At 35.8% G+C, this 12,851-nt stretch overlaps 1 protein-coding gene across 1 annotated transcript; it reads left to right on the top strand.

Moving 5' to 3' along the window:
• The first annotated feature begins 1,607 nt into the window (after positions 1–1,607).
• On the top strand, positions 1,608–6,351 carry LOC101348246 (dol-P-Glc:Glc(2)Man(9)GlcNAc(2)-PP-Dol alpha-1,2-glucosyltransferase). Its single transcript, XM_004391129.3, has 3 exons — positions 1,608–2,044; positions 3,303–3,500; positions 5,045–6,351. Exons 1-3 carry the CDS (start codon positions 1,862–1,864, stop codon positions 6,098–6,100), a joined length of 1,437 nt encoding a protein of 478 aa, XP_004391186.1. The 5' UTR covers positions 1,608–1,861; the 3' UTR covers positions 6,101–6,351.
• The last annotated feature ends 6,500 nt before the right edge of the window (positions 6,352–12,851 follow it).

Consider the following 12,851-nt stretch of genomic DNA (forward strand, 5'->3'; position numbering starts at 1 on the left):
CAAATCTACTCGTGAGATGGTCTCTAAATTCAGGTGGGATATACTCAAGGTCATACCTTAGCTCTCAGGGACTTGTTTTAATTTTCTTAAGATTCAACTTGAACTTATACACCAGCAATTGATGGTCTGTTCCACAATCAGCCCTTGGCCTTGTACCGATGATACTGAGCTTCCCCATCAGCTCCTTCCACAGATGTAGACAATTTGATTCCTGTGTTCTACCATCTGGTGAGGTCCACATGTACAGTCACTGTTTATGTTGTTGAAATAAGGTTATTTGCAGTGAAGAAGTCATTGGTCTTGCAAAATTCTATCATGCTATGATCTCTGGCATTGTTTGTATCACCAAGGCCATATAAAGTGGGAGATAATGGGAAAAACAAAGTTGATCATCACATCAGAGTAGGATACTGACATGATTTTATAGCAGTGATTTAAATGTTCCCATCCCCATCCCTGCTTCACTCCATACTCCTTTTATCAATGAGGAAATCCAGAGACTACATACGGAGGCAGTTGACTTAATTTGAGAAATTTGCCTAAATTGGAAGAGAATGAATTAGCTGAACTAATTCCTCTTCCAGAGAAAGAGATGAACTAAGAACCCTGAGGTTTGTGACCATAAACAAATCCTGAAATCTTTCTGATGTTATTCAAGCCAAAGGTAACCCGATTGAGGTTACCTGAGAGATCATTTTCCGGAGAACACTGCCAACCATGCTCTAGGCAAAATTACAAGACATAATGTATCTTCAGTATTTTCTAATACCTTCCCTCACCTCCTGCCCACCGCCATCCCCCCCACCTCCATTACAGGAACTGTGTAAATTCTGCACAGCCTATAAAAATCTACAAATTTAAGTGCCTACTATATGAAATCCATCTAGGGGACTGCAAACACAAGTGATACGTAGAGTAACCCATTATGATCCTCAAGCTTATGACTTAATAGGAAAGCCAGAATGTGGATCTAGCCAATTATACCAGAAGACTGGCTCTGAAAAGATGCTCCAATAGAGATATTAACAAGAACAACCAAACGTTACAGGCACAGAGCACACTTTTTTCCTTAAAACACCCCAAATTCTGAAATAACTGCTTTCCCCAGCAACCACAGAGTACTGTTATCTGGCTGTCGAGGTGACTGTGAATGCCCATTCAATTAAACCGTCTTTGAAAGTAGCGACATTTTGAACGAATCACTTTTTACCTAAAAACTCCTCTAACTGATGAAGTTCATTCAGCAGTAGAAGGTCTCTCCAGTCCTTCACGTCTTAGTCTAAAAATCTGAATCTTTGCTTCTACTCCCCAAAGTTGATGAAATCAAATGTCCTGGAATTTAGAGGATTAGTATTTCAGATCACTTGGGAGAAAACAGAAATAACTGGGGCGGGAGGTGGGGGGCACTGCAAACAAATGTGGAGGTTGGAGATTGCAAAAGTGGGGAAACATCGCCACCTTCTGGTGACAGATGGGAACGAACAGGAAAAAAGCGGACTGATTTGCAGGTTAAGAAGCTGCTTTCATTTCAACGCTTCATGCAGCGCTTTTCCCGCGCAAGCTGATTCCCAGACCCGCCTCTCCCTGTGGCTCTAACCACTGTGTACGCCCGTGGCAACGTGATCGACGGCGCAGCAACCTGTCCGTTACCTAAACTCGTCACTCCGGAAACAATGATCCTGTTTCTCCGGAAGCTCAGGGTCCGCCCTCTCCCAGCATCCTTTGCCTTCCGGCTGTTCTTAGTCCGGTTTGTCTAGTCTCCTTCCTTACGCGCCCATTTCGATCCCGAGTTTCAAACTCGAGTTTCCAAGCCCGGGAACCCGGCAAAGAATTTCCAGGAGTTGGTTTATGGGCCGTGGCCATGGGAGCAGGAATGGCGCAGCTGGAGGGTTACTACTTTTCGGCTGCCCTAAGCTGTACCTTTTTATTGTCTTGCCTCCTCTTCTCCGCCTTCAGCCGGGCTCTGCGAGAGCCCTACATGGATGAGATCTTCCACCTGCCACAGGCGCAGCGCTACTGTGAGGGCCACTTCTCCCTCTCACAGGTGGGATCCCCAACCTGTCTCCACCCCAGGGCAGGTCAGAGAGGGCAGATCTGTTCCCAGCGTTGTCTTCCATCCTTATCCTTAGTTCTCCCCGCGCCACCTCCCAGTCTGGAAACATGAAGGGTGGGATATCTTTTGTTCCCGCCTCTGAGATGTATGGAATATTTGTTAAATGAATGAATAAACAGATCTGCCTCTTGGGAAGGAATGGTCGAGAAGAATGGGGGACTGAGTCTCTGACCCTCTTCTTGATAACGGAGGATATCTATCACAGTTTTTCTCCCCCAATCCCAGGGTTGGAAGCATTGGGCTACTGCTAGGAAATATCAGAAAATCTCCCTGTAGTTCATCTGTGTCCAGCACATTACTATAGTCTTGGGTTTGAGTGAGGTATGGTGGGGGATCTTCAGCCACCAAGAGATGACAAGTTGCTAATTCCATTCCTGGTTGTTTTTAGAAGCTTTCTGTTAACTTAAACTGTCAACCAATGAAGTGGCATCATTTTAAACGTATGTTTTACTACACAGTTACACAGTGCTTGTGGGCCAAGCAGGGTAGGGAGGTAGGGACTGTAGCCATAAAAATAAAGTAGGCCTAGTATCCCTCCTCTTCAGTGAGGAAGCACACAGTAATGGTTAGAAATATAAAGTCTATAGTCAGGTTTGCTCTGAGTCAGAGTTAACTCGATTGCAACGAGTAGTCAGAGAAAGATCTGACTTTCAATCTTGACCCTGTTATTTACTAGTTATGAGACCTTGGAAATTTTCTGAGTTTCAGGTTATTCATTTGTAAAATGACAGTACTCATCTACGTGGGGATGATGCAAGATTAAATACAGAGCGTAGCACAATTCCTGGCTCAGTGAATGTTGGCTGTTATTAATGGAACCTGTAGTCAACACCTCTTTATCTCAAGCCCCATCAGTGTTCTAACCAATGTATCCATGCTTTTTAAAACTGCAGCATTTACATGTAGTCACTAAGATACAGACTCTCCAAAGAGTAGGTCTTGGATAATGCATATAACATTTCCACTGGTTGCTGATACCTTAACAATGACAAAGTAAGTGTAGAGGCAAAAACCAAGCAAAACTTTTCCTTAGAGGAGGTGTCTGATCTTCCAAGGACTTATCTGTGTCATAGAGTAACTTCTCAAAATGCCTGATTGTTGTTACTGACGATTTGAGCTTGATATATTTGTGTTTGTAGTTCTCTAGTTATTTCCTCTTTTATTTCACTGCCATCCTTTCATTTTTAAGTGGGATCCCATGATTACTACATTGCCTGGCTTATACCTGGTGTCAGTTGGAGTGGTCAAACCTGCCCGTTGGATCTTTGGATGGTCTGAACATGTAGTCTGCTCCATTGGAATGCTCAGATTTATTAATCTTCTCTTCAGTGTTGGCAACTTCTATTTACTCTATTTGCTTTTCCGAAGGGTACAACCCAAAAACAAGGTATGTTTTCAAAATAATGTATTGCAAGTTTACGTACAGTTGGGTCCACAATTAAGATGAATTGGTTTTATGAGGTTTAGTGAAAACTGTCTTTAACGCTTAGTATTTGTATATGTTTTACAACGATAAAGCAAGTTCTTGCCACCCTCCATTTTAGAAGAAATTTATATACTCGAAGAACTCTGACTTATTTCTAGGAGCCCTGGTGGTGCAATGGTTAAGAGCTCGGCTGCTAAGCAAAAAGTCAGCAGTTTGAATCCATCAGCTGCTCCTTGGAAACCCTGTAGGGCAGTTCTACTCTGTCATCTTGGGTAGCTGTGAGTCGAAATTGACTCGATGGCAACGGGTTTGTTTTTTGTTTTTTTTCTTATTTATTTGTATATTCTGAAGGAAGTATTGGTTAGTGAATCAAACAAGTTCAGTGTATGTTCACACAGCTTAATTGTGGGCTAGGCACAGGGACTACAGAGATAAATGAGGTGCCGTCTTTTCCTTGTGGAGCTTATATCTTCAGCTGATTGCAAGGGAGGGGAGTGAGTGGCATTGGGTAAGCCTTCACAGAGGAGGTGGCACTTGAGTTGAATGTTGATGAATAGATAGGGCTATAGGGTGGCAAAGGAATCCTGGCAGGAGAAACAGTATAAAAAAGTATAAAGACATTGAGCAGTAAGATGCAGGAAATTGCTGATAAGAATTGCAGGATTTGTAAAGTTCAGAGATGTGAGGCTGGAGAGGTGGGTAGGGACAAAATCATGAATATCCTTATAGTCATGGAGAGGACTTTGGACCTTATCTTATAGGTGATGGAGAGCCATTAATTTTAATCCAGGGAGTGGCATGGTCTGATTTGGTGATTTAGAGTAAGTGGAGGATACAACTCAAGAAGCAATAACAACAACAATTCAAGGAGATAAAAACACTTTCAAATTCTGTACTAGTCAGAAAGGCTAAAGAAGATACTTAACTTTAGAATGGGCTCATTATTTTCAGGAAAACCACTGTAATTTCATCATAAGATAATACCATTGGGCATGGAAGTATAAATGTTACATGCATATTTATATTCTCTCCAGGGAAAAATTTGGAAAGGATAGCCTTCAATGAAATTGGTGAGAATGGTTAAGTGAATGCTTCTTCAAAGTGCTAAGACTTCAGCTCACAGAAATGGAACCACCTGCACTGTGTCCTGTTTCTCTCCATCTTCATATGCCCCCCTGGAACTTTGTTCAGTGCCTTGCACACAGTGATTCCTAAACTATTTGTTTAATGATTCAATATATTTTAGGTCATAAATGCTCTGGCACACACATACATTGTTGTAGTGGTTTCCAAACTGATAGATGTAACTAAAAAGGTATCAGGAAGTGCTCTTATAAATGTATATTGCTGTTTTTGCAAAGCCAGAAATAAGATTAATATTGAAATTTTATTTAAATATGATTCAAGTAGTCTTTCGTCTTTTTAATCCCTTCATTAGCTCAGCAGAAATAGCATATTTTCTTTACCATGAAAATGATTTTAACTGTTTTTTTTCTGCCTCCTAGGCTGCCTCGAGTATCCAGAGAATTTTGTCAACATTAACACTAGCAGTATTTCCCACACTCTATTTTTTTAATTTCCTTTATTATACAGAAGCAGGATCTATGTTTTTTACTCTTTTTGCCTATTTGATGTGTCTTTATGGGAATCACAAAACTTCAGCCTTGCTTGGATTTTGTGGCTTCATGTTTCGTCAAACTAATATCATCTGGGCTGTCTTCTGTGCAGGAAATGTCATTGCACAGAAGTTAACTGAAGCTTGGAAAACTGAATTACAAAAGAAGAAAGAAGAGCGGCTTCCCTCTACCAAAGGACCCTTTTCAGAATTTAGGAAAATCCTTCAGTTTCTTTTGGCTTATTCCATGTCTTTTAAGAACTTGAGTATGCTTGTACTTTTAACTTGGCCCTATATTCTTCTAGTATTTGTGTTTTGTGCTTTTGTAGTAGTTAATGGTGGGATTGTTATTGGTGATCGGAGTAGTCATGAAGCCTGTCTACATTTTCCTCAGCTATTCTACTTTTTCTCTTTTACTCTGTTTTTTTCCTTTCCTCACTTACTCTCTCTTAGCAAAATTAAGGCTTTTCTTTGCTTGGTTTGGAAACGTAAAATTCAGTTTTTTGTGATTACCTTAGTCTCCTTATTTTTAGTTTGGAAATTCACTTATGCTCATAAATACTTACTAGCAGACAATAGACATTATACATTCTATGTGTGGAAAAGGGTTTTTCAAAAATATGAAATTGTGAAATATTTGTTAGTTCCGGTCTATATATTTGCTGGTTGGAGTATAGCTGACTCATTGAAATCAAAATCAATTTTCTGGAATTTAATGTTTTTCATATGCTTGTTTATGGTTACAGTTCCTCAGAAATTGCTGGAATTTCGTTACTTTATTTTACCTTATGTTATTTATAGGCTTAACATACCTCTGCCACCCACATCCAGACTTGTTTATGAACTGGGTTGCTATGCAGTTGTTAATTTCCTAACTTTCTATACCTTTCTGAACAAGACTTTTCAGTGGCCAAATAGTCAGGACATTCAGAGGTTTATGTGGTAATATCAGGTATATTTTGAACTCTAAAAGCAGACTTAGTATTTGGATTATTTCGATAATGAACAGCTGAACAGGTAGAAATTATGGAATTTCTTTAAGGCACAGTGGTGAGCCTCAAATTAGATTTTTTACATATGTTTTAAGCATTTGTAACAAATCCAAGGAAGTTAAGTAGTAAAGAACTGGAAAAAGTTTAAGACCTGCTCAAAAAGCCTGAGTAATAATGGGAAAATAAAATTGTTTACAATTATATCTTTCTGCCGCTACTGGCTACTAAAAAACTTGGAAACTTTTTATATATACAAGTTTAAGAAAACTGAGTATGCTTCTTAGTACTAGAACTTATTTATTAATTCTGACAAAGTATTTGAAAAATATTTACAAACAATCAAGTAATATTCTTGATTGAAACATTGCTTAACATTTCAATAAATACATAGAGTTTTTAAAAAATAATAGTTTATTCTGTTCTAGGTAAAACTTTACACAGCAAAAAAATTGGATTCCCATTTAACAATTTTTATACAGATTGTTCCGTGATATTGGTTATATTTTTCATAATGTGTCAGCATTCTCATTATCTCAGTTCTGTTTGTTCTGTTTCCATTAATTTAGCTTCCATGCCCCTCCTTACCTTCTCATCTTTGCTTTAGGTTAAATATCAACTGTTTGGTCTCTTATAGTTGATTATATAAGGGAGCACAGTACTCACAGGTGATACTGTTTATTTTATAAGCCAATCTATTTGGATGAAAAGTGACCTCTGGGAGTGGCTTCAGTTCCAAGTTCAAAGGGTATCTGAGGTGATAGTCTCAGGGGTTCCTATAGTCTGTATCAGTCCAGTAAGTCTGGACTTTCTTAGGAATTTGAGTTTTGTTTTACATTTTTCTAAATACTTATGGTTTTAATCATAAGACAGAATAGACTCGCATGGATAGTAAATGTTATAAATTAGAGGTTCATATATTGTTGATGTGGGAATTGAGTTGTTGTTTATTGTTTGGAACCTAGACATGATGAAGCTCTTTCACTAATTCCTAATATGAAATAAATGATGGCTAAAGATAAATTATGTTGTTGTTAGGTGCCGTCAAGTCAGTTCCAACTCATAGCGACCCTGTGTACAGCAGAAAATGCTGCCTGTTCCTGCGCCATCCTCACAATCATAGGCTAAATTATGTTGCTAATGCTGAAATACGTTTCCTAGGGCTGTTGTAACAAATTGGACAAACGTGGTGTCTTCATAAACAACAGAAATTTATTCTCTCATAGTTCAGGAGGACAGAAGTCCAAAATCAAGATGATGGCAGGGTTGGTTCTATCTGGAGGCTCTGAGAAGAAATGCGTTCTATACCTCTCTCCTAGCTTCTGGTAGCTGTTGGCAAGCCTTGACTTTCCTTGGCTTGTAAACATATCACTCCAGTCTCTGCCTCTGTCTTCACACGGCCTTTCTCTCTGGGTCTCTGTGTCTGTTAAGGACAGTGTCATTAGATATAGGGCCCGTTCTAATCCAGTATGATCTCATCTTGAGAGTCTTAATTACATCAGCAAAGATCCGTAAGGCCACATTCACAGATCCCAGGTGGACATATCTTTTTGTGGGACACTATTCAACCCACTACAGTTACCGAAGGAGAGTTTAGGATAATCCTGGTAAGATTTATAGGAGGTAGTTTCTTTGCTGAGATCTTTTAAGTAAAACAGTATCTTTACTGACAGGTTTTAAAAATGACTTCTGAGCATATAAATTGTAAAGCTCAAGGTAACTGGTTTTGGTTCTGTTATTTAAAAAAAAAAGTTAAAAGTGGAAGGAGGTTTAGACATGATCTAATCTAGTCATATTTTGTAGATTATGGAAAAACTACCTGGGTAGGATTCTTTGTGTTGGTTTTGGTATCCAGTGTTTATTGGTTAGAGTCCATAAACTGGGTTGCTATTCCAATACAGGAAGGTATTATTTGGACATGTGAACTTTGACATGTAAACTCAGAACTGTGGATGTAATATTTTATTTTTAATCTAATTATACATTTCTACACTTTTTTAAAAAGTGGCTGTAATTGTGAACAAATTACTTTATCCTCATTGTTGGATGATGTTTTGTCTGGGTTTTAAAGAGTGAGTGGATTTGGAAAGTGTTCTGCATTTGCACATATAAAATTGTGTGCAGGTGAAAAGTACAAGTATAGTTATGAGTAACAAATACAGAGTAGTTTTTGTTATTCTCTGTTCAATACTTAGAAAATAGAATAGTTATTTGATTCATTAGTTATAACAGTGATTGTAGAATATATGTATATTTTATCCAGACTCTCTTTTTTAAAAAAAAAAATTAGGAAAGTACTCTCAATTCATTATGCTTTCACCATGAATTTATCATAATGGAGATCTTGCCCCAGGAAGTCAAAATTGAAAAAAAAGTAATGTAATTTAGGAACAGGAGTTTTCTTGTCTTATACTATTGAAGCAAGGCTTTTGTGTTTAGGAATGTTTCTAAGAGGAAAAAACCTTTTTACTCTGACCTAGTCTGGCAAAAATGAGGAAACCATTCTACCTCATACATTGAAGAAGACTGCTTTTTTTGGGAGATTGTTGTTCCAATTCATTTTTAGGTGTTAAGTCTGCTATTTTAAGAGATGTTTTGGAGAAAATCTGAATTCAGAGGGAAGTATATTAATCTTCCATGTTTTCCACAAAGTACATAAAATACAATACTTGGCATTTTAGAAAAGAATGCCATGAATTAAAAGGTACTATTTATTTTTCACTAATTGTTATTTTAAAATAGGGATGTTTATCAGTACTTTTGAGTTTAAGATAGATGTTATGGTTAAATTTTCTTAGGCATTTAGAAGATAGCTATTTGCTGGTGAATTTTTCCAAGATATGTAACAGATAAAAGAATTATGTAAAATTACACCAACTGAGATACCTTAGCACACCAGATCATTTTACCTTTAGTTCAAGATCCTGTACCAAACTCATCATAGTGTGATCATTCCCCTTGAGAAGACTGGGAGGGCCAGTCATTCCTTGCTCTTCAGAGCCTTCCTTTTTTAGAAACATCCTAAGTTAGGTTTGTATTTTGATCATTTGTCACAAGTTACCATATGGATATTTTTGACAAGAATTTTTAAAAATAGACCTTGAAAAAAGTTTTGACATGCTTGAAAGCCAGTGGAGTTCCGCAGTTACTGTTACTAAAGTCTGTGAGGAGGATTATTTTAAAGAGTGTTATAAAAGGACCTAATCCATAAGTTATTTTAGATCTAGTAATAAATCTTTTTGAACTGATTCTATACTATGTGAAATTCTATAGGTATAGAATATTTATGTAACGTTAGTAAGATTCTATTGTACCATGTTTTGGCACATGTTATTTATGTTTTCACTTAGTGGATACCCAGAGATCATTTATAACAGTGTTCCTGAGTTTAAAAAACATATCATGCCATTTTGGCAAGAGAAATTATTTTAGCTGCCTGCCCTTTTCTCTGCTTGAAGTTATTTCTAGAATGCACTTCATCTGTCATAAAGTACTTTAATAGAAATAGTTTAATGTAAAAACTTAACAGTATTTCTAATATGTACTTAACTACCACTTGGCTTGACATTTCTTTATAATTGTCTGAAGAGAGAAGATCCTCAATTTTTATTTACACACCCTCAATAGTGAGTTATTATTTTGGACTTGCTTTTAAGTAAAATATATATTAATACAAGGGAATAGAGTCATGTCTCTTAGGCTATAGAGCATTTATTATGTTTGAAGCAATTATAATTTCATTAAAAATGAAACGAAGTGTCATTCAAATGTAAAGTTTTTTCTAATGGAAATTTAAATATGGCTTACAAACTGTGGGCTGCTCACACCTTGGGAGTGAGAATTTGTGTACTTGGTCGTGGCTCTGGCATCAGTAAGGCACGCAGCTTAATCACTGGTCCTCATTTCTCAAATGAGAATGTATTTGTTCCGACTCTAGTCAGTGCCTGGCACAGGTCTAGCCTTTTTTTGGAAAAAAATCAGCCCCTGCCATATATTCATAAAGTTCATAAGTGTGTCATATAATAAATACTGAATAAATGTTGGCTGAAGGAAGTTTTTAGTATATAGTGAACATTCTAGAGAAAACTCAAAATGCCATGTAACCATAAGCTAATTTTAGGAAATAAATCACAAGCTTTATAATGAGAGTTATCCTAATCCTTTTCCTTCCTAAATTTTCCAACTTAGTGTTAAGAAACGTTATTTACTATAGTGATTGATACTTATACATGTAGTGTGAGTATGTTATATGCTGCTTTTATAGTAGGATATGATTTCAAAATTATTGCTGTTTAAGGAAAAATAAGTAAACTTCAATCATTAAATTATAATAGTAGTAGAATTCTTGATGGTTATGATTTAAAAGTAAGAGACTTTAATCCAAATATTTTGTTTCATTTTAGTTAACCTGAATTTTACTGCTTTAGGAATAACTTAATTATCCTTTACTTAGGGGTACTTTTATATATTTAAATGTTGACAAGAAGACAAATATTTCCCATCTATTAAAGTTTATAGAGTTGAGAAAATTCTAACAAAAATAAATAGATTAAGGATATATATAGGCCCTGGTGGCACAGTGGTTAAAAGCTCAGGCTGCTAACCAAAAGGTCAACGTTTTAAATCCACCAGTCGCTCCTTGGAAACCCTGTGGAGGAGGACTACTCTGTCCTATAGGGTCGCCATGAGTCGGAATTGACTCTACGGCAATATTTATCCATGAATCTAACATAACATTCTTTGAGATTTAGAAATTAATTCTAGGGTAATAAAGTTTTTAAGATGTCTCATAACCCTGTGATTTTAAATTTGTAAATTTGTCACAGCTAATATTTTTTGAATTAATTGATAAATGACAATGAAGCATATTTCTAGTGACCTGCATGCTTTCTTCGATATATTTTAAATTTCTGAACAAAAACTGCACTTTTAGTTCTATTACCCTGTTGTAGAAACAAATTTGAAATATACAACTTAGTAAAAAGTATTATGATATAATGTTTTGGTATACTGCTAGTATTATAGCATTTAATTTCTATGATTTTATCCCTCTTAGAGAAAAGAATCTGTCTATTTGAAAAGGTTTTTCCCTCTATTGAAAGAGTAAGCACTAGATGCATTGTCCACTAGGTGGTGATATTATGTTACATTTCCAAGTGTTCTTATATTTGTTTTTTTTTTCCCTTGTCTGAATTAAACTTTACTGTACAGTTTTGTGTTAGGGTTTGAACCACAAAGTAATTTATAGTCAATCATGTCTGTTTACTATGATGTTATTCAAAATGTTTCCTGAACTATATGAAGCTAAATGTAAAAAAAAAAGTCACGTTTGTGTTGTTTTGTAATCACATACTAGATGATTTAACCTAATATAACTTTCCCTATGACATTATGTATTTCATATGGCATAGTTTGGATGGATCTTTTCCCACAAACAGTGAGTGATGATGATAACAATTTGAAAACTCATATAGCATTGTATTGAGCACTGTTTTAGGTGCTTTATTCATGTTATCTTATTTACTCCTCATAACTACCTTATGGGATCAGTACTGTTAATATCTCCATTGTACACATGAGAAAACGGAGTATAAAAAGATTAAATATTTTGCCCAAGATTAGATAGTTATTAACTGGCTGAGCTGGAATTCAAATCTATGCAGCCTGACTCCAGAATCCTTTCTTAACTACTGTTGATTGGGTGGAGAGGGGAAAAGCACAAAGTCTACCTTAAAATTTATAGAATTTTAGAAAAAGAAATAGTCATGAAGAATATGATTATACTGCCTATTTTTATATGTCAGGAAAATGAGGCTTGAGCTGATTTGGGCTCTTCCGGAGGCAAATAATCTTCCATCTTCCATTCTGTTTTTGTTAAGGTGCCTCAGAGTGGTATGTGCGCATACATATGAATTTAAGGGAATGAAAAAAAACAACTCAGGATTGGAGTCTTCAGCCATATTAACTCACACTGAAATAAAAATCTTTGTTTTAATTAGAATGACTCCATCTACCAAATGGAGAACAGTTGTTTGAAAATCAGTAGTCTCTCAAAGAGACTGCTATGTGGAAGCAAACTAGTAGTTAAGCATATTCACAATTTTTTTTCCTTAATTTTGGCTGCAAGAGCTTAATCTTTTTTTAAAAAAAAAGATTTGAATTTTTATTTTAAAAGAAATTATGAATATATGTTCCAGAAAGTTTTATATTTTGTTAGATAAAGTTTATTTCTCTAAAATGGAAATGTTCATTTGACTCCTAAAATTATATTGTGGGTTCATATAATTTAGAACTTTTGAGTAAACATTCTTTATGAGAGTAAAGACAGACTTTTCCCTCATTTAAAAAGTTTGTTCAAATGTGTTTTATTTTTGTTAATAAATTCATGTTTTATAATATTTTATCATTTATTGTGTCTACTTAACAAATTTTCTTATTCTAAACTGGGTGACTTTTTCTTTCACTAACTGTGTACTATTATCCATTTTTCCCTTACTATCCACCCAATCCTAAGATTTGTTAATCTTCTTAAAATAATAGACCTGAAAGGTTTTTTTTAATCACCCTTTTATTTTTATTTTTTTCCAAAATTTTTGTTGTAATTTAGATGAAGATTTACAGAACAAGTAGTTTCTTGTTATACAGTTACTACGCATATTGTTTTATGACATTGGTTAACAATCCTACAACATGTCAACACTCTCCCTT

Source organism: Trichechus manatus, unplaced genomic scaffold, assembly GCF_000243295.1.
Source record: "Trichechus manatus latirostris isolate Lorelei unplaced genomic scaffold, TriManLat1.0 scaffold00677, whole genome shotgun sequence".
NCBI classification, from domain to species: Eukaryota; Metazoa; Chordata; class Mammalia; order Sirenia; family Trichechidae; genus Trichechus; species Trichechus manatus.

Excerpts from the sequence above, each read along its gene's own strand:
- LOC101348246 (XM_004391129.3), top strand. The coding sequence starts at position 1,862 with ATGGGAGCAGGAATGGCGCAGCTGGAGGGTTACTACTTTTCGGCTGCC. Across the intron at positions 2,045-3,302 it reads GCCACTTCTCCCTCTCACAG|TGGGATCCCATGATTACTAC; the intron begins GTGGGATCCCCA and ends TTCATTTTTAAG. Across the intron at positions 3,501-5,044 it reads GGGTACAACCCAAAAACAAG|GCTGCCTCGAGTATCCAGAG; the intron begins GTATGTTTTCAA and ends TCTGCCTCCTAG.